The sequence below is a fragment of the Monodon monoceros genome, unplaced genomic scaffold (genome assembly GCF_005190385.1).
Source record: "Monodon monoceros isolate NGI ecotype Baffin Bay Population unplaced genomic scaffold, NGI_Narwhal_1 Super_Scaffold_4, whole genome shotgun sequence".
In the NCBI taxonomy this organism is placed as follows: domain Eukaryota; kingdom Metazoa; phylum Chordata; class Mammalia; order Artiodactyla; family Monodontidae; genus Monodon; species Monodon monoceros.
This window is the reverse complement of record NW_021703781.1, coordinates 70705707-70726265: the sequence shown is the minus strand read 5'-3', so window position 1 is coordinate 70726265 and position 20559 is coordinate 70705707. Positions and strand designations below refer to the sequence as shown.

Here is a 20559-nt window from a genome sequence, read left to right as displayed (position 1 = left end):
TCCATGTTGCTGCAAATGGCATGATTTCATTCTTTTTTATGTGTGAGTAATATAGCATTTGTTAAACAAATGAACGACCAGTACATCTGAAGGAAGTCCCCGTGGTGTCAGTCACCGCTGTGTATGCCAGCAGCCAGCGCAGCGCAGCCAGCAGCTGTCAGATTGCCTTGAAATGGCCAACACATGTTCCTCCCACAAACGTTTACTGAATGCCTGTATGGGCTGGGCACAATGCCAGGCAGAGGTGACCTGGAAGCCCAGGGCCCTGGCCTCAGGGAGCTTGCATTCTAGTGGGGAAGCAGACAGTAAACAAGCACACAAAGAAACACAAGCCTTGGAATTTTAGAAAACGGGTTCTCAGCCGGAAGAAGGGGCCTGGGAATCCAACACCTGGGGGTGTTGGGAAAACCACCCAGCTTCCTAGGTACTACTTCACAATAACCCAGGCTCCCAGAATCAGAGAACTGACAGAACCTCGTGTTAAAGCAGCGGCAGCCGAGGCCCAGAGTGGGAGGTGGCCCCGCACGGTTGTGCAGCAAGTGGTGACCTGGAGACAAGTCTGCACTGGCAGTCTCTTAAGCAACAAGTTTATTCTGCATCCACGTAAGCCACGTGGTCTATCTTTTCCTTTGGACAAAAACGATCGCTGATCACAAAGGACCAAAGGGCTCTTCCCCCCAGCGAAGGGACTTACCACTGAGTCCAGGAACTGAATGTAAGACTCCAGCCCAGGTCTGGTTTCGCAGAACTGCCGGAAAAGCAGCCTCCCAATTGGCTGCTTGTCACATAAACTGCAGTAATCTCTCTCTAGAGGTAAGAAAAGAAGAATACGGTGAGACCCCAGAAAGGGCCAGACAGAGCCATCAACCCACACCTGGGTTCTTGCCTCAGATAGATGGAGCAAGGTGATTGACAAACTCTCAGGACCCTTTATCCACCTCCAGGCTCTGCAGACTCAGAAGAGTCGAGGTCAGTGTAGAAAGAGGAGCCAGTTATGACCTTGCCTCTACTCCCCAGCCCACTCCCTTTCCAGTGTCCTGATTTCTGTACGGAGATGCTAGCAGCTCTGGGGACTAAGGCTCTGCCCCTGACTGCCTGATCCGCATGTCACGTTCCGTGGTTACAGGGACTGGATAAGGGTGGCGGGCATGTAACCCAAGCTAGTAAAATCAGCATGAACCACAGACGTCGCCTGGGCACGCTAAGCCAAGGTGCTCCCTCTTCCTCTGGTACTGGGGTGCATGGGTGTGAGGCCAGGGTCTGCTGCAGTGTTCTTGACACTGCACAACAAGCTGCTGTGAGGATAAGGTTGACATACAGAGGAAGTCAGAGCTGGGAAAATTATGAGCAGGTGCTCTGGTGAAGTTACGAACCTCTGGGTCGCACTATGCCTGCAGCCCAAACCACATCTGAAAGGCTTATTTATGAGCATTATTTAGGGCAATTTGAAAAAACTTTAAAATGACTTGTAATTCAAATATTCTAATGAATACAGTAAACAAAATTTCATATTTGCCCAATTGGAGCAAAGCCCAGTCTTAGAATGCTTCAAACTATGAAAACCCTGTATTTTCCAGCTGAGGAGCTAGAGGCACAGAGACAGGATGTGACCAGACCTCAGCCACTCAGTAGCCAAGAGAGTTCTGAAGAGGAAATAACAGGTCAAGACTCAAAGCACAGAGGCCTAGAGACCAGGGTTCTAGCCAATGACTTGCTGTGTGACTTCAAGCAACACACTTGCCCTCTCTGGGCCTTACTCTTCCTCTCGATAATGAAGATGCATGTTGGAGGTAAGATGGGAGGGACCCTTCTGGTTCTTCCTGCAATGACTCTGCAAGAGGCTTTCTCTGGGCAGAAAGATGCTCAAAGGTCTGGCTGAGACTTGTTGCCTCAGACCCTCCAGAGCACTGAAAATTAGCCCTTTGATTTTGTGGCTGCACCAGGAAAACTCAGGTGACTTCGTGGGGAAACCAGGAAGAGGGTGAGGTAGACCTCAGTTAGAAGAGCTACCTGGGAGGATGGAATGACTGTATCCTTGCCAACTGTAGAGGAGCCAGGAACCGCCCCCTGGAGATATGGAAAACAACAAGGAGACAGGAACAGAACCATCATGCCCACTCATTTTCATACCCAAAGAGTTTATCCACAGAGGTACAGCCATTACTCGTAGGGAGGGTGGTGGCTGTGAGCAAGGGCTCTGGAGCTAAACCCAGATTCAGATCCCAGCCTCACTACTCACTGCCTGTGTGCCCCAGGGCAACTGACCTGACACATTATCCCTCTGTTTCCTCATCTGTAAACTGGGAGCAGTCATCGTACTATCTCTTAGGAGCAGTGAGAGTCTGGCACAAAGGAATTGCTTAATAAACACCATCTGTTATCATCGTGGAAGTGGGGATTTTGGTCTGTTCCATCTCCCTTCCTTTGGGGAACCTCCTCTCTGTGAGTCTGTAAAATACCATCATAGGGTCCTAAGGGAGCAACTCCTCCCAAGCCCCAGGGATGGGCACGTGACTCAGTCCTGGCCAATCAGAGCCCTCTGTTTCATGGCCACAATGATCGGTTCAGGGCATGTGACCCAGGGGGCCTTGGAGTCCTTCCAGGGTTTTTGGTAGAACTTCCAGAAAAGACACTTGTTCCTCTCTGGGATGACAAGGCCTTAGGACTGGTCAGCCAAGAGTCGTCACAACTGTCTTTCCCACCAGCAAGAGCCCATATGGAGAATGAAGCCAGTGCAAGGGAAGGACAGCTGAGTGAGGAAGAGAAGCCTGGAGCTGTAAATATCACAGGAGTCCCCGAAAGGCAGCCTACTGAGGCCCGCCCAGCGCCTGCACCTTTAGCCATCTGTCTTTGCTTAAGCCAGTCGGTGTTGGGTTTTTGTCTCTTGCAACTGAAAGAACAACTGACTGGGGCTGGAGAGTTTTAGAGCCCATTTCTCCTTTCATGGGTAAACTGCTTGAGGGCAAGAATGGTTTTTGTAGGAATCCACCAGTTCTAAGTACACCTTGTATCAGAAGGCACTCACAAATTTCTCATTCTCTCTTGAGAGGATACTTTGGTCAAGTGGATGAGCCACCTTGCAAGTCTCCCCTCGGCCCGCTCCTCAGCTGGTTTGGGGGCTGAAACTAGCCTTGAACTATTGCCTTAACTCAGCTTACCTTTCCATGCACAGATTGTTCGGGAATAGCCACTCCAACAAACATTTAACTCACCTCATCGTGTGCCAGGATTGGTGGGGGTCGGGAGTGGGGGGAATGGGACATGGTCCCAGCCCTCAGCGATCTTGGATTCTGTTGGAAAGGGTGTGTGGGGGGGTGAGCAGACAAGATCCCAAGTGACAGTAATAAAATGTCAAGTTATCATCAGCCACAGAAGGGAGTCTGGGTTGGAGGAAGCCAGGAGGGTGACAGGTCTGGAGTCCGCACCTGTTAGCACGATGCCCTACAGACACAGCCTGCGTTCTCACCACCTCCCACTCAGCCTGATCCCCCAAGGAGAGGAAAACAAACTTCCCTGTCCTTCCCCAGTCAGCTGAGCTTCCCCAGCACAAACACAGAACAAAGGAAATTACCTTGTGTGAAACTCCCGTTTTATTCAATTATGGCAGAGAGCGCCACATTGCTTATGTGATTTGAGCAAGGGGCCCTCCGCATTTCCAAAAGCAATTATGAGATTTCATGTACCATATTGTGATTCCTCAAGGGTTCATCTGACAGGATTTTTTCTCTCCATATGGCGTGTGCTGTCAGTATGGAAACAAAGCCGTTATAAACTCACAGCACAGTAAACACCATGTGATTCCAACACAAGCTGTCAGCACCTCAGTTCTGTGCCTCTCCCAGCTGTACAGAGGATCCCAGGCAAGAAAGCCATGCGTTGGAAGCCCAGGAAGAAAGAAGAGGGTCAGTAATCATCTATTTGGATGTTTTCTCAGCTTTAAATAAAGATAAATGGGCTTATCCTCTGAGGAAGCACCACCACCACTAAAATCAAAGTGCAAAGTCTGCAATTCCTTTAGAAATGGAGAACGAGGCCACAGAAGGAAGAATGTGAACTTGGGATTTGATCAAGGTGACAGGAAAAGGCACAGATTCAAAGTTCTTAATGTGTCAAGGGCAAGTCCGAGGGGCAGGTCACTTCGGGAAAGTCAGAGGACACTGAAATTGAAAGCACAAGTTGCTCTGTAATACATCTTCAGAGCAGATCCTTTCTAGTCGGTTTCTAAGGAAGCCAGCCATGCTGTAGAAATACAGCTTGGAAGTGCCCTGCCCACAGCCCGTCTCCCAAGGGTGTCCTGTTTGGGTTAGTGGGGAGGAGTACCCAACACAGAGCGGCAGGGCTCTCCCTGTCTCTGAATCTCTCTCTCAGGCTGGGAGGCTCCTGGGATGCTGTGTACACAGGCACACATGCACGGTCTACACACAAACATACACACCAGCTCTTCTGAATGTGAAAATCCTGCTTCTGGCCACGTCCTTCATTGATCTTTCCTTCCAAGCCAGAAAGAGTCTGTCGTTATGTAAGATATGAGGGGCATCAGGCTCCCTGCCCCCAAAGTATTCACCAATCACCAAATCATTCTAGCCTTATTCTTTTGGATCCTTCATTCATTCAACAAACTCTGTTCCAAGGTCTCTTGCTTTTTGATACTAGAAGGTTCCTTCAATTTTCAGACTCTCTTATTGAATTGAACACCTGGGGGGGGTGTGTGGATGAGTGGGTGGGAGGAGACACACCTCATACCCATTGGCAGGTTAATGATCCAGAAACAGGCTTGGAGTTAACAGCTGGCGGTCAGCTGAGACCAAGAATAGGGATGTGGTCTTTGTGATGTGACATTTGACCTCGGCTGCAGTAACATTGGTCTGGTGGACACAAAACTGAAGCATGTCCAGAGGAAGGTGATGGAAAAGGGGGTCCAGAAAGCCCATTATAAGCTCTGAACTTATAGTGCCCTGGATCAAGGGGCAGGCTGCCCCAGGGAGGGGTAGGGCCCACCAGCACCCAGGAGGATGGGGGGCAGAAGTGCTGGAGAGGCAGCTGGGCTCAGACAGGAAAAGGCTGGACTCCAAGGCCAAGGAGACTGGAATGGATTCACTGTCCCACTGGGGCATCAATGATTTTAGAGCACAAATGATTCAAGTGCAGTGCATGGGAAGGTGAACAAAAATGGGGTGGGAGCCATGAGCCTGAGACATTTACGGAGGAGGTCACTAGTTTGGGAGCCATTCCCACCTGTGGTTCAAGCCCTGGCCTTTGGGCAGGGAGGGCGCAGCCCCTGTGGTTGTGATCCTGCTTTGGTGAGAAGCCGAACTGAATTGGCTTTAAGGAAACCACGTCTTTTGCTTCTTCGAGGGCTTGATGCCTCCCAAGCACGCCCACGGCTGGCCCAGGAAGACAGGACTGCCACTCCTTCCCGCAGCACACCGGAACTCCTGCCATGCCTCAGACAGAACCAACGTTCCCTTAGCAAGTTCACAGACACTGGCTGAGCCCCTTCTGGGCACTTCATTCCAGGCCCTGTCGCAGGGGGGTGGGAGGGGCACCCCTTAAATGAGACAGGCTCCGCAGGCTTTGTCTTTGTCCCAGCAGTTTGCTTACCAGCCCAGGCAGGAGGGAGGCACATTCACAGACAGGGCTGGGCAGGGCAGCCAGAAATGCCCCGGCTGCAGGGGCACACACACTGCTTTCCTGGTTTGGCTGGGTTTCAGGGGAGGTGCCCAGGGGAGGTGCCCAGGGGAGGGCTCGCTGGCGCATGGGAATGGGAGTGATGGGCTCGCCAAAGGCAATGCAAATTGTCAGCAGGGGAGAGGCTGAGTGCTGGGGAAAGAGGAGAAGGTCAAAGCCAGAGAAATAGGGCCAGAGGCTGGAGGGAGGGGCAGGGACAAGCCTGGGACAAGAGTGTTAGGGCAAGAATTCAGGGCTAGATCTGCGACCACTGCAGGGAGGCTTCAAGAACGGCTTCAAGTATATGGAGGTTCCTCAAAAAATTAATACGATCCAGCAATTCCACTGCTGGGTATTTATCCAAAAGAATTAAAATCAGTATTTCAAAGAGGTATTAGTACTCCCATGTTCACTGCGACACTATTCATAACAGCCAAGATGTGGCAACAAACGTAAATGTCCATCGACCAATGAATGGATTTTTAAAATGTGGTATATACATACAGTGGAATATTATTCAGTCTTAAAAAGGAAGGAAATCGTGTCACGTGACAACATGCGTTAGTCTTGATGACACTATGCTAATTGAAATAAGCCTGTCACAGAAGGGCAAATTCTGCATGACGCCACCTTTATGAGGTATCTAAAAGAGTCAAACTTGGACTTCCCTGGTAGCCTAGTGGTCAGGATTCCGGGTTTTCACTGCAGTGGCATAGGTTTAATCCCTGGTTGGGGAATATCCCGCAAGCCGCGTGTTGTGGCCAAAAAAAAAAAAGAAAAAAATTTTTGAATAAAATAGTCAAACTCACAGAAACAGTAAAACAGTGGTTGCCAGGGATTGGGGGAGGGGGAAATTGGGAGCTACTGTCCAATGGATCTAGAGTTCCAGTTATGCAAGATGATTAAGTTCTAGACATCTGCTGTACAACACTGTGTTTGTAGTTAACAACACTGTATTGTGCACTTAAAAATTTATGAAGAGGGTAGATCGCATGTTAAATGTTCTTACCACAGTAATTAGAAAAAAGAGAATGGCTTATAAAACACAATGAAATAGTGCCACTTGCAGCAACGTGGATGGACCTAGAGATTATTATACGTAGTGAAGCAAATCAGACAGAAGGACAAATGCTGTATGATATCACTCATATGTGGACTCTAAAAAATAATACAAATGAATCTATATACAAAACAGAAACAGATTCACAGACAGTGTACAGGGAAGAGCTAAATCGGACTCCATGTTTGATCTGTTTGACTTTAACCTTTGCTTTCCATTGCTTTTGTTATTATAATCATACGTAATGGCCTGCCTCAGGGAACCCTGCCCCTCTGCCTGAAATGTTAAACCAAAGTGCCTCTGTTCAGCTCTCAGGAAGACAATCTGACTCCGCCCACCTGCGGATGGCTGCAAGAAAGAAGAAATTAACACATCCCCTCCCCCGACCCTACCCCACCCCCGCCCCCAGGCTGGCCATTCCAGGGGATATTTGCAAAATTTATGGCCTTTTTACTTTCCTACCCCCATCTCCTCCCCCTCTCTGTGCTATAAAAGAAAGTGGCATGCAAACCCCGAGAAGATGGTTTATCGGAGACCCTAATCTGCCATCTTCTTGGTCTGTCGGCTTTCCGAAGAAAGTCGTATTCCTTGTCTCAACACCTGGTCTCTGATTCATTGGCCTGTCACGCGGTGAGCACAGCGAGCTTGGACTCGTTAACAATATGAAACAAATTTATGGTTACCAAAGGGGAGAGGGAGACAGGGAGGGACAAATTAGGAGTATGGGATTAACAGATACAAACTACTACACATAAAATAGATCAGCAACAAGGATGTACTGTAGAGCACAGGGAATTATATTCAATAGCTTCTAATAACCTATAATGGAATATAATCTGAAAAAATATATGTAACTGAATCACTTTGCTGTATACCTGAAACTAACATAATATTGTAAATCTGTTATACTTCAATTTAAAAAAAAAAGAGAGAGACAGAACGGCTTAAAGAAAATGGACAGAAACTGATAGCTTGCTTGGGGATAGGAGGTGAGGCACAAAGGGACACGAATCAGCACAGTGTTATCTGAGGGGTTGGCAAGTAAATTTACTTGGTAATGAAGGTAACTGCCTAAGAATACACATGCAAAGCATGCCAACATATGCATTTTTGCAACACACATGAAGTTTTTAGGCACAGCCAAGCCTACCTTAAAGGTCGGGCATGACACTTAACAAGTTGTCAACCAACAGAGGGCACAACAAGACAAGGAGCCCTGTTCTTACCACCACCTTGTGATGTTTGGGTGTTTGCCAAGAGCTTCCTCTTGTCTCCTAGCCTGTTCTTGTAATAAGCCATTGACAGTACCCACACCTCAGGACCATTGTGAAGGACACCTGCTATACACTAAATGTGTCCCCCCCCAGATTCATTAGAAACCTAATGCCCATTGTGATGGTATTAGGAGGTAAGGCCTGAGAGGTGATTAGGTCATGAGGGTGGAGCCCTTGTGTATGGGATTAGTGCCCTTTTAAAAGAGGCCCCAGAGAGCTCCCTTGCCCTTTCTGCTATGTGAGAACACAGAGAGAAGATGGTCATTTATGAAGTGGCACCTGGAGTTCCAGCCTCCAGAACTGTGAGAAATAAATTTGTGTTATTCTTTTAAAAATAAATTTATTTTTGGCTGTGTTCGGTCTTCGTTGCTGCACGTGGGCTTTCTCTAGTTGTGGTGAGTGGGGACTACTCTTTGTTGCGGTGCGCGGGCTTCTCATTGCGGTGGCTTCTCTTGCTGCAGAGCACAGGCCCTAGGCGTGTGGGCTTCAGTAGTTGTGGCACACGGGCTCAGTAGTTGTTGCTCGCAGGCTCTAGAACGCAGGCTCAGTAGTTGTGGCACACAGGCTTAGCTGCTTGGCGGCACGTGGGATCTTCCCAGACCAGGGCTCGAACCCATGTCTCCTGCATTGGTAGGTGGATGCTTAACCACTGCGCCACCAGGGAAGCCCCAGTTTCTGTTCTTCATAAATCCACCCAGGCTGTGGTATTCTCTTGCAGCAGCCCAAATGGACTAACATGTTATCTAGTCTTGGGCACATCCCTTAACCTGAGGCCCAGGTCCTCACGCATCACACAGGCAATCAGAGGATCAGCAACACACGTGAGTGCCCAGGCCAGTGTCAGCACATAGTGGGTCCTAAACAAATGGTAGCCATTCGGACATCCCCTCTCCTCTATAAGACTCTTCTATAAGACTCTCTGAAGATTCAGAAAAGAAATGGGATGTAGCCGGTGAAAGGGGGACAACTCTGTATCAGCACCAAAGAAGGCAAAGCAAAGGCCACTCCTCCCGGCGAGAGCCATTGACTCTGAGCTCCAGAAGGGCAGAGGCCAGGGCTCTGCGGCCCTTCTCCCCCTCGCTCTGAGCCTCTCTCTCAGAGAGAAGACACATGTATCCCCACAGCACATGGCTGGGGTTAAAATCTCACAACCCACAGTCAATTCCTTCAAGACTCATAACCCCCAGTGGAATTAGAAACAGGAATGATATTGATAGTGAAGATAAATAAATGCTGTCACTGTTTTCATTCTTTGCGAGTGACATGAAATGGGAACATACTTTCTTAATTAAGAGCCTTTGGTATGCGGATGCTTGGAGGGTCACCAGACTTTCCCAACTGAAAGCCAGAACTCAGGCAGCGGGGACAGCATGGATCCCCTCATGGCTACAAACCCAAGCGAGGGAGGTCGCCACCCCTCCCTCCCTCCCTCCCCATCTGGCGTCAATCCCCAGAGGATAGGAAGCAAGAAGTCCCGGCTCTGGGGGAGGGGGTGTCGACCACCTACCACGGAGACCTGCTTGGGACCGGTTTTTCATTGTTGCCCCTAGGCACTCCTTGAACTTGGGCCAATGAAAATGCACATTCCATTTCAGAAGTAGGAGCAAGAAAGGCAGCTTCCTGAGGAAATGGAAATGCTAACACGGGAGCCCTTGTTTATTGTACACGGAGGTGGGGGTGGGGGTGGGAGAGCTAATCCAAAAGTGATTCCTGATTCCTGGTGCCATCTCTCTACCAACTGGAGCTTTCTTTTCTTTTCTTTCATTTTATCTTATTTAACACCGTTTCACCAAAATACCAGGTTTTGTTGTTTTTTCTCGTTGGGGGCAGGGGTGCTTATAGGTCCTGAGGCAACTGAGGAAAACAGATTGAAGGAGACTGGATTAGACTGAGGCCTGGAGCCCCTCCCTTTGCTGTACTCCAGGTCTAAGACAGAGACAGAAAAGGGATTTGAAAACAGCTTTCTCTCAAAAATTCCTGCCAAAGCTGGAAGAAACATCCGGGCGTTTGCTCTGAGGAAAAGGCTCTCTGAAAGGCAAGATAGCATCACGGATAACGGCAATTCCGCCTCTTGGAAGGAGCAGGAGAGGAAAAAGGAAACATTTGGTATTTGGTTCGCAACAGCCGAGTGGGTTCCTATTGCTTCAAGAAAGATGTTTTTACGTGAATAAAAATGACATATGGCACATTACACAAACACACCCAAACCGAGCCCCATCTTCCTGTGCTTTTTGTTGCCCTCCTGCTGGTCTCGGGTTTTACTGAATGTCTTGTACTTGTCACGTGTCTCTGTAGGATCAAAACTATTAAGCCCGAGTCTTACAAAGGTTAGTGACACCTGGACAAGTCACATGTAAAAACCACTGAGCTGTAGGGTGTTTGGGCCTGGGCTGCCAGATGGGGGAAGTGGGGACAGGGGTGGGAAAGGGGGAGGAAAGGAGGGTCTGGTCTGTGGATCTGTGAAAGGAAGAGGGGTGGGTGGAAGTCTACTTGTGGGGGGGGCCCATGCAGCCGCCCGAATGAGCCCCACCTCTTTGTGAGGGTTCAGGTCTCTGCCCTGAATCCACTGGGTGCGGTCAAAGCCCAGGAGATACCTGGAGCCTAGGAACGGCCTGGGGGCTGAGCTGGAAAGGATGTCAAGCCTCCGCTGTCACCACGGGGCCCTCTGGGCAGTGATGGGGCCCCAGAGTTAGGCAGTGACCTCTCTCTTATCCTCGCAGCCAAGAAAAGCGAAGAATTTAGATATTCCCTTGCAGTGAGAATGGGATGAAGAATCGGGTGGGTAAATGGAGGGGTGGGGTGACGGAGGTGGACCCAGGGAATGGCCAGGGAGGCATGGACACTGTGGGGCAGTGGCTGGGATGCCCGGCACGGTGGAAGAGCTGGGGACAGAACTGGGACCTGGGTTCCAGGCCTGGCTCTTTTACCGGCCATCTCTACTGGCCGGTAGAGACCACTGGGCTCTCAGCCCTCTCCCGGGCTGAAAGTCCCCACTTTGTGACTATAAGCATTCCCTCCACGTGAGCACAGAAGGAGCATGACAGCCACAAGGCATCAGTAGAAAAGGCACCTGGTTCATCACCAGTGGAGGATTTTGAAAATGCCAGGCAAAAAGGAGACGACTAATGTGTGTGACCTGTGGTGGTTTCTATTCCTTAAGATTTTAAGTCTTTACAGATGAGGGGAAAACAACTATTCTAAAAATCTGGCTGTAGGATCACTGAGATTAAGAAGGCCCTGGCAAGCAAAGGAGCTGTGGCCGCCAGACATGTCCCCCTTGGGGTGCAGGGCCTGGGTCACAGGCGGGTGCTCAGAACCCCGTTTCACCCTGCTGGGCCTGCAGCAGAGCCTTCCGGGAGCTGGAACCGGGCCCACTGTGGTGCCGGCACCTGGGAAAGCCTGGTGGATGGTGAATGACCCGGGGCCTCCCTTCACTCGGGCTCTGCTCACAACCATCCGCTTAGAGCCACATCCTTTCTACAAGCTTTTTTCCTCCTTGAAAATAAATTTCCATGTGGATACAGGCAATTTTAGAAATGGAAACACGCAGGCCACACCCAGGCCAACTGTATCAAATTTCTGGAGATGGCGTCAGTAGTGTTTAAAGCTCCCCGGGAGATTCCAAGGTCTAGTTCATCATTTTATCCCCAGCATCTGGAATAGTGCCTGGCCAAGCAGGTGTATACGTAAAACAAATGAAGATAAAACAAAACAGATAAACAAATCAGTGCGAAGTGGAGACCGTAAGCCTCCAAGTTGGGGAGTAGAAATCCCAGGCCCACACCCCCTCGACACCTCCCCCCGCCACTGAGTGATTAATCTGCCAGAAATGAAGGTCTCCCCGAAAAAACTAGATGATTAAGAGTTGTCCCTAGCAGGGCTTCCATCTAAGGTTAACAAAAGAACCCGTGAGGCTTGCAGGGCTCTGGGTACCCAGGCCGAGGCGAGGCTGGGCCAGGCCGTCTGCTGCAGCTGTGGTGGGCCTCGCCTCCAGAAGCGAGAAGGGCCTGAACACAGGCCCTGCCTGACTCACTCACTGTCTTCAAAGCTCAGCCAGGGCCATGGGGCTGGGGCCAGGGGACTGGACTCGGCCTCCAGCTTCTCCTCTGACCCATGTACGACTTCAGACCCATCATTCTGCTCTCTGGACCTCGGTTTCCCCTTTTACAAAATGAAGCCGATGAACTAGGGGAGCGTAAATGTCCCCGCCTCCCAGTTGGGTGCGTCCACAGGCAGGAGCCTGGTGGGGATGGAGATACCAGAGGGCACGGCCTTTCTCCAGCATCAGAGCCCCAAGCAGAGTTCACGACTGTTGGGGTCTTTAAGGCCACCGGGCTGCAGCCCCTCCTGCACCCGCACTGTGGCCAGAGCGGGAGCAGAGCAAGCGGGAGCTTAACAGCAGCATCCCCCCAGGGCCGGGGAAGCGCGCTGCTCCGTGGGCTGGGTCCCCGGCTTCCACTGCAGCCCTGCCGGTTTGCTGCGGGACCCCGGGGCCGTGACCCCCACTCTCTATGCGTCAGTCTTTCTCGAGTGTTTTTCCAGTTTAAGCCTGGATGACAGCGCCTGACGCACCCTTACTGTGGGCTGCCCTAGCCTGCTCGGGAGGAGAGCAGGGAGGCGTGCAGGCTCTGCAGCCTCGGAGGCTGTGCCCACTGTGCCATCCAGGGCCCCGGGGCCTGGCTTTACCTGGAGCTCTGAGCTAATGAAGCAAAAGCCACAGGAGGGCAGGGCCAGAAAGTGGCTGGGCAAGCAGGGGCCAAGGCAAACAGCAACCTCCATGCAGAGGCAGTCCTGCTTCTTCCTGGGCCAGTAGCCAGGGCCTAGCGAGGCTCACGGTTGTGCTGGCCAAAAGCAGCTTAAGAAGTGAATGCCTGGGAAGGTGGAAGCAACTGATGGTCTCCCCAAAGTCCTGATGTCTCAGGTTCCAAAGACCCCCCCAACCCCCATCCTCTGGATATGATCCCCATTAGTGGCTTAGCCAGCCTTAACTTGTGCCATTCCAGGGACAGTAAGCGCTTCACCTACAAGGTGTCCAGTACTCTTTATCAGCACCATGTTAAAAGTCATTCTTATTTTGAGACCAAACCTTTCTGTAATACCCGCCCCTTAGTCCTTATTCCTGAGATAGGGAGGGCAAATATTTGGTGGCAGTGTTTCTGTGCTCCTGGAGGCCTCTCTCAGATACACGTCCAGTTCCGCCAGCTGCCCCATCACGGCTCCTACAAGACTGGCCACGTGATACACCTGCACTCTGCTTCCTCAAGGAACAGCGTATGGAGGGCTTGGCCCACTGGTACCTGATCCAGGTCTCTGGTAATTAAATATGACAGCATGTCAACTCCTTCCTTCAAGCCACCTTTGCTTAGCTTAGCCCCAGACCCAAGAGGGGCTAGAGTGGGGAAGAGACGAACATATTCCCAGGCACACAGTTCACCCGGTACCCACGCTGCAGATGAGAAACAGGGGAGAGGCGTGATGCTTCAGCAGAAACCAACAGAGAGAGGTGGAGCCTCAATTCAGACTCACTTAGCCGAGTTACAGCCCAGGGTGGGTCGGGATTTTAGACATGGATTTTCATAGAGTTCAGCTAAGCTAGTTTTCAGAAAGACATGACTTTTGGATCAGACGGTGACCTTCTGATTTCGCCACCTGATGTGTCATAATAATAACTGAACGATAGCAGTTAACATGAATGGGGCACCTGCTGTATACCAGGCACTGTGCGACACACTTCACATGCTTTTCTCTTGCATCTACAAAACAGACGCTATTAACAGCCTATTTTTCAGATGTCAAAAAATGAGGCACTGAGAAGGAATTAGCATAAGGTCCCAGAGCTAGCAAGAGGTGGAGATGAGATCTGAACTCAGCTCTTCCTGAAAAGAGAACAGCTCTTCTGCATTTCTTAGCTTCTAGGGAATCCGTAGCGGCAGCAGGTGAGGAACTGGAACCCTGAGAGGTGGATGGCGTCACACCAGTGGCATCATTTGGCAGACTCGGGGAGTCCACAGGGGAGAGAGTCACCCTGGTAACCTGGACACACCCATGACCTGTCATTCCATTCTCACGGGGCCCAGGACTGCTCTGCATACAGAGTCCAGGGCTCAGCCTCCAGAGACTAAGGCCTAGGAAAACCGTGGCAGCTCAGGGGCTGGCTACCAGCTGGACAGCTATGCTCCACCAGCCGGGCCAGCAAAGGAGAATGATGTAGAATACCCTTCTCTCCCCTTCTCCTCTGGAACGCCCCCTCCCTGGAGCTCCTTCAGCTCTGCGGCCAGCACCACACCTGTGATCAAGTAACGTTCGTGCTGTCTCATTCCTTCGGCCACTGTCTTCAGAGTTGGCCTTCACACTCCCTCACACACACACACACACACACACACACACACACACACACACACATCCATCCATCCCCAGCTGAGCTGTAAATTCTCTGCATCCCCGGCAGAGCCTAGGACAGTCTGGACACTTAAGAGATCACCAATAAATATACAATTGATTAAAGCAGGAGCAGCCATGAGAAATATTATTCACTAGAATCCTGTTTACACTTCCTTTGTCAAAACAAATCCCTTGCTCTTTGAAGGTAGAAATCTTAAAGTCCTGGGTGTCCAAAAGTAAATGCTTGGCTTTAAACAGGCTGTTAGAACTGCACTTCACATCTCATTCCTATGCTAGGACCGACACAGAGGCAAGTCCTTCAGCCAACAGGAGGGGAATGCAGGCGGGGCCCAGGCTGCCCGGTTCCCTGCACGTCCAGCTCCCCATTCAGAGCCTGGCATAGAGCTGGTACAGTAATATTTGAGTGCACACGTATGAATGAATGAATGGATTAACGACCTATCTCATCAATTTGCTAGCTGTTGGCTACATTCTAATTTGTCCCTGGGCTGGGTCAAGTTAATGAGTGGATCTGCCACATGGGAAAGGGAGCCTCTTCCCAACACTGGCATCCTCATTCTTTATAACGCAATCATAGGGCAGAGCAAGGGCATGCCGGAGGGAGCAGGGACACAGACCCTGAAGAAAATCCGAAGGAAAGCCAGTGTGACGCCCTCATTGCTCAGACGGAGAAACTGAGGCCCAGGTAGGGGCAGGTCTGGTTTTGTTCATCACCGCAGGGCTTGCTTAGCCGCTCAGCTGCTCTAAGGCCCTGGCTCAGCGTGAACAGGGAGGGGAAGTTCTTGATTAAAATTCAAAGACCCTCACCCTAGGGTCCCACCCAGGTCTGGCACAGAGACTCCCGGTCAAGCCTGTCAAAACTCCCTCCCAGGACCTGGCATTTTGAACACCGTGCAGGGTAGCTGCTTCTGTCAGCCTGAAGGCTGGTGATGGATGCCACACAGGTGTCTCATATAAATCCTCAGGGGCCATCTCTGCCTGGAGCCAAGTAGACGCTTTTAATCATCAAGAGGGAAAAAAAGCAAAATGCCTCCTGCATTTTCATCTCAGTAAAGGAGCACAATCAATTTGTCAGCAGGCAGTAACACTTCTTGCCAAATACCACTTATTGTAAACTAAAGCCGCCTCAGCGATACAACTACAGAATAGAAGCACGCAGAACCCAAAACACATGTTTTTCTTTCTTCCCTTCTTTCTTTTTTAAGAGTTCCACATATCTTATAACTGTCTAGACCTCGTAAGCTCCGTCTCAGCCTGAACACCGCTCTCTGGGAACACGTTTTCTCTTTCCTCTGACTGCCAGGCTCCGAACAGACGTTCTGACAGATACTTAACTGATGCCGAGCCTACTCGGTATCCTCTTCAGTTACTCAGCACAAGAAAGACAACTGCGAAAAAGACCAAAAAACCAGGGGGATGATCAAAGAATACCCTCTGTTGCTAAATGGTCTAAAAACGTAACCTATAATGGCTGTTTGTTTTCAATCATTCCTTGCCAAGAACAATGTTCAAATGATTGAAAAATTCCACACTGGAACCTTGGATGCTCACTGATTTTCCCTTCTGAGCACCTGCATGGAGAGAAGCTCTGTTCAGAAGGTGTAACTAATAACAGGGACCAGACAGCTCTCAGCTCCCCACATTCAGTGTGTCGTCTCAGAAAGTCCTCCAAGGACTTCGGAACGGGGCCTGGGTTCTGAGAGGTTGTTCTAGCTGAGTCAGGGCCAGTTCAAGCAGGCAGCTGGAGCACAGAGGGAGAGAGGCAGAGGCCCTTCCTCGAAAACCAGGGGCCAGCAGCTGACAAACCCAGACCTCCGTGTGGCCAGAAAAGAATCAGGAGTGTACAGGGCACAGCCCAAGAGACCACCACTAGGGGAGAAGCCACTCAAAGCGGCCAGTTCCTCCCAAAGCAGGCACGGAGTCGAATTTCCAGTCTGGAATCACAGCTCATAGATGTCTTCAAAGTTGGGGTTAAGCCAGGGCAGCCAGCACGATACCCTGAACCTCTCTGTGGTCCCAACCAAAGCAGCTGGGAGCTCCACCCTGCAAGGGAATCCTTCTAGGCCCAGCTGCCTCCTGGCAGTTGGTCACTGCAGTTTCCAGCCCCCTTATAATTCACATCCAGATGTGCCCATCATATTTAGCTGGGGCTGGATCTGGTAGGTCAGGTCCCTCTCTACTGCTCTCCCTTTAAGATTGATTTACTGAGCACCTACTTGTTGCCCTGCGCTGTGCTCCCCCAGAGGATCAAGGGATCGGCAGAAACACCCAACACCGTAAGCATCCAAGGAGCTGACGGTCCAGCTCTGGGCTCCTTTCCTTGGAGCTGACCTTGAACTCCTCGGGGATGAGAGGTGGTGGACAGGTAAGAGACATGAACTCTGTACACCACCTAGACTCATCCCAGTCATCTAATGTCCATTCATCGTGTTTTCTGTTGTAATAGATCTCCCACTTTTAGCCAGGCACACAGCCACCCAAAAGAAAGACTACATTTCCCAACAACATTTGCAGCTAGGTGTGGCTATATGACCAAGTTTTGGCCAATAGAACATGAGCAGAAAGGTCCAAGTTATCTGGGTTATGTCCTTAGGAGAAAGGGCATGTCCCCCTTCCCGTAGACTAGAATGCAGACATGTGGGGTGCCATCTTGGACCATGTAGACGCAGGCAACATCCTAAGGACAGAAGAGACTGGGAACTAAATAGCCACAAAGATAGAACTTCCACAGTAGCCCCAAACCCCTACCCAAGCACTGTTCCATGAGAGAGAAATAAGCTTCTACCTTGTTTAAACCAGTGTTCGGGTGGGTCTTTGTTACAGCAGCCGAACCTATACTCTGCTTGATCCAACCACATACTAGCTGTATGAGCTTTTCTGAGACTCACTTTCCTGGACCTAAAATAGAGATAATAACAATACGACCTACCTCATAGGTACAGATCAACCAAGGGGTTTATTAGCGCAGTGCCTGTCAGGTGGAAGGCCCTCAGTAAGTATCAATACTGTCTATCCATCATTATTATAAGGAGCAGTCACTGGAGATTCCTGCCAATTCCCCAAACCCACCCCCTTCACTGCCCAACCAGGGGAGAGCTGAGCACACACAGCCAATGAGGGATTAATTGTGGAACTGATGTTCACCCACCTGAACCTCATCTACTAAATCAGGCAGTTTCAGATGTTTCTTTGCCACTGAGAGGGAGGCCGAGGTGTCCCTTCAAATGCGATGTACCCACCCGACCTCCCTTGGCATGACCCACGGCGCTGTAATAAGGCTCCAAGGGTCCCATGGTCCTCTAGCAGCCCTTGGACTTAAGCAAATAGAGAACTGTTTCCCTGGTGGAATTAAGATACCCAAATCTCAAAAAGCATGTGTTCAGTTCTAAAAATGGTGACCTGGAGGCTTCCCTGGTGGCACAGTGGTTAAGAATCCGCCTGCCAATGCAGGGGACATGGGTTCAAAGCCCTGGCCCGGGAAGATCCCACATGTCATGGAGCAACTAAGCCCATGCACCACAACTACTGAGCCTGCGTGCCACAACTACTGAAACCCACACGCCTAGAGCCTGTGCTCAACAAGAGAAGCCACCGCAATGAGAAGCCCGTGCACCGCAACGAAGAGTAGCCCCCGCTCGCCACAGCTAAAGAAAGCCCGTGCGCAGCAACGAAGACCCAACGCAGCCAAAAATAAATAAATAGATTTTTAAAACATCCCCTTAAAAATGGTGACTTGTACAATGGGTATCATCAGAAAATCTACAAACAACAAAGGCTGGAGAGGGTGTGGAGAAAAAGGAACCCTCTTGCACTGTTGGTGGGAATGTAAATTGATACAGCCACTATGGAGAACAGTATGGAGGTTCCTTAAAAAACTAAAAATAGAACTACCATATGACCCAGCAATCCCACTACTGGGCATATACCCAGAGAAAAACATAATTCAAGAAGACACATGCATCCCAATGTTCATTGCAGCTCTATTTACAACAGCCAGGACATGGAAGCAACCTAAATGTCCACTGACAGATGAATGGATAAAGAAGATGTGGCACATGTATACAATGGAATATTACTCAGCCATAAAAAGGAACGAAATTGGGTCATTTGTAGAGATGTGGATGCATCTAGAGACTGTCATACAGAGTGAAGTAAGTCAGAAAGACAAAAACAAATATCGTATATTAATGCATATATGTGGAACCTGGAAAATGGTACAGACGAACTGGTTCACAGAGCAGAAATCGAGACACAGAAGTAGAGAAAAAACGTATGGACACCAAGGGGGGAAAGCGGTGGGGGTGGTGGTGGTGGTGTGATGAATTGGGAGATTGGGATTGACACGTATACACTGATGTGTATAAAATGGATGACTAATAAGAACCTGCTGTATAAAAAAATAAATAAAATTTTTAAAAAAAATGGTGACCTGAAATGGAGAGTATTTTCTCTCCCTGTCAAACACAATTTAGCTTTCTGTCCCTGTGATATCCCGGGTAATCCACATTTTATCCACTGGATAAAAAATCCAGTATTTTAATAAGTTATAGTTTGGAAGCCGCAAGGTTCTGAAGTCACTAGAACTGTTTTTGCTGTATATTACACAAAACAAACACTCTGGTTCCAGGAACTCAAGGCAGCACACTGGGAACCACATTCGTTTTCCCAAGATACAGGCGCTGTGCGAACTGCCTCGTCCCGGCCACATCAGGCTCAAGTGTCTCTGGGGTTCCTGAAGGGCATGGGCAAGGAGCAACCCCCAGATGGCCATACCAGCACCTGGGATGGCACCGCCTCTCTTACAAGGGCCAGGAAGGTGGGGGATGTTCGTGCACTCAAGGGGCAGACATCCAGGTGGCCTCTGGGTCCCGGCTATAAGTAAGTGGCTAAACACAAGATTGTATACAGGGCTACTAAGAGCTTCCTAAGAACTGACGTTCCTTTTTTTTTAAATATTGACTTTGACCTTGCAGTCTGATTGCCTCTGACGGTCACAGAGCCCAGAGTGGCAACAGCCTACAGCTGGCGCCCACACTTCCTAAAGGCAAGGGCTGCCTTGCAACTCTGAGTCCCCTCAAGCCTCACCCAGAGCTGGGCCCCTGTCACCCCTCCTCTCTGGCACTCAATACAGGTGACCTTTAAAATCTGCTTGGGGGACTTCCCTGGGTGTCCAGTGGTTAAGACTCCGCACTCCCAATGCAAGGGGCGCGGGTTCGATCCCTGGTCAGGGAACTAAGATCCCATATGCCCCACGGTGCAGCCAAAAAAAAAAAAAAATCTGCTTGGGTGGTTGCTTGGTTAGTGTCCCTCCCCAGCTTCAGTCTGGAAATAAGGAGCCAGCCCTGCTGTCTTATTTCTGGTTGTGCTCCCCAGTACTCAGAGCAAGGCCTGGTACAGGGCAGGTTCTCAGAAACAGGAGAATGGATGAATGAATGAATGGACGAGGGCTGGGGCTTGCTAAATAGGGATTTTTTTTTTAATTTGGTTGCACCAGGTCTTAGTTGCAGCAGGCGGGCTCCTTAGTTGTGCCTCGCTGGCTCCTAATTGTGGCATGCGAACTCTTAATTGTGGCATGCATGTGGGATCTAGTTCCCTGACCAGGGATCAAAGCCGGGCCCCCTGCATTGGGAGCATGGAGTCTTACTCACTGCGCCACCAGGGAAGTCCCCAAGGGAATGGTTTTAATCATGATGATGAGGCCTTCCCACCTAGGCAGTCAGAGAGCAGCCAAGGCCAGAGTGATAAATGGGAGAGGGGCATCAGCTCACATCCCCCACCTGGGCAGGGACCACTCACACGGGAGCTCTTACACATGTGCTCAGCACCCACAGAGCCCCAGGCTTGAAGACTCCATTCTCGCTCTTAATGCCACCCTGGGGGATGGAGACTTCTCCCCCAGCACTGAACAGAAAACCACACATAGCTGGTCTAAGGAACTCGGTGAGGTTATACAGCGGCAGTGGGGGAACTGAGGCCTGAGTCCAGGTCTTTTTGGTTCCTAAGGCCCTATGCTGCCAGCGAGAGCTGGGGGGAAGGAGGCTTCCCAGGAGGCCCCTCTGCTGTCCCAGAGAGACTCACCCTTGGGAATCGGAGGAAGGGAGGACAGCAAATTGCTCCTCCCTCAAGAGGAAGCCACCACTGCCCACCAGAGAAGCG

At 50.3% G+C, this 20559-nt stretch overlaps 1 protein-coding gene across 4 annotated transcripts in view; it reads right to left on the bottom strand.

The window, feature by feature from the left end:
- GRK5 (G protein-coupled receptor kinase 5) overlaps positions 1-20559 on the bottom strand; it is a 223427-nt gene that overhangs the window by 65940 nt on the left and 136928 nt on the right. For 2 of the 4 annotated variants that reach the window (XR_003796962.1, XM_029244702.1), the window contains exons 3-4: positions 2011-2067; positions 695-807 (exon numbers count right to left, since the gene is read on the bottom strand). Coding sequence is in view for 2 of the 4 variants with exons in the window: in XM_029244702.1 (XP_029100535.1) it covers positions 695-807; positions 2011-2067 (170 nt within the window). In the remaining 2 variants the exon portion in view is untranslated. Of the gene's footprint in view, positions 1-694; positions 808-2010; positions 2068-3212; positions 3242-20559 lie in introns of those variants that run through there. The other 2 variants (XM_029244704.1, XM_029244703.1) reach the window with 2 other exon arrangements.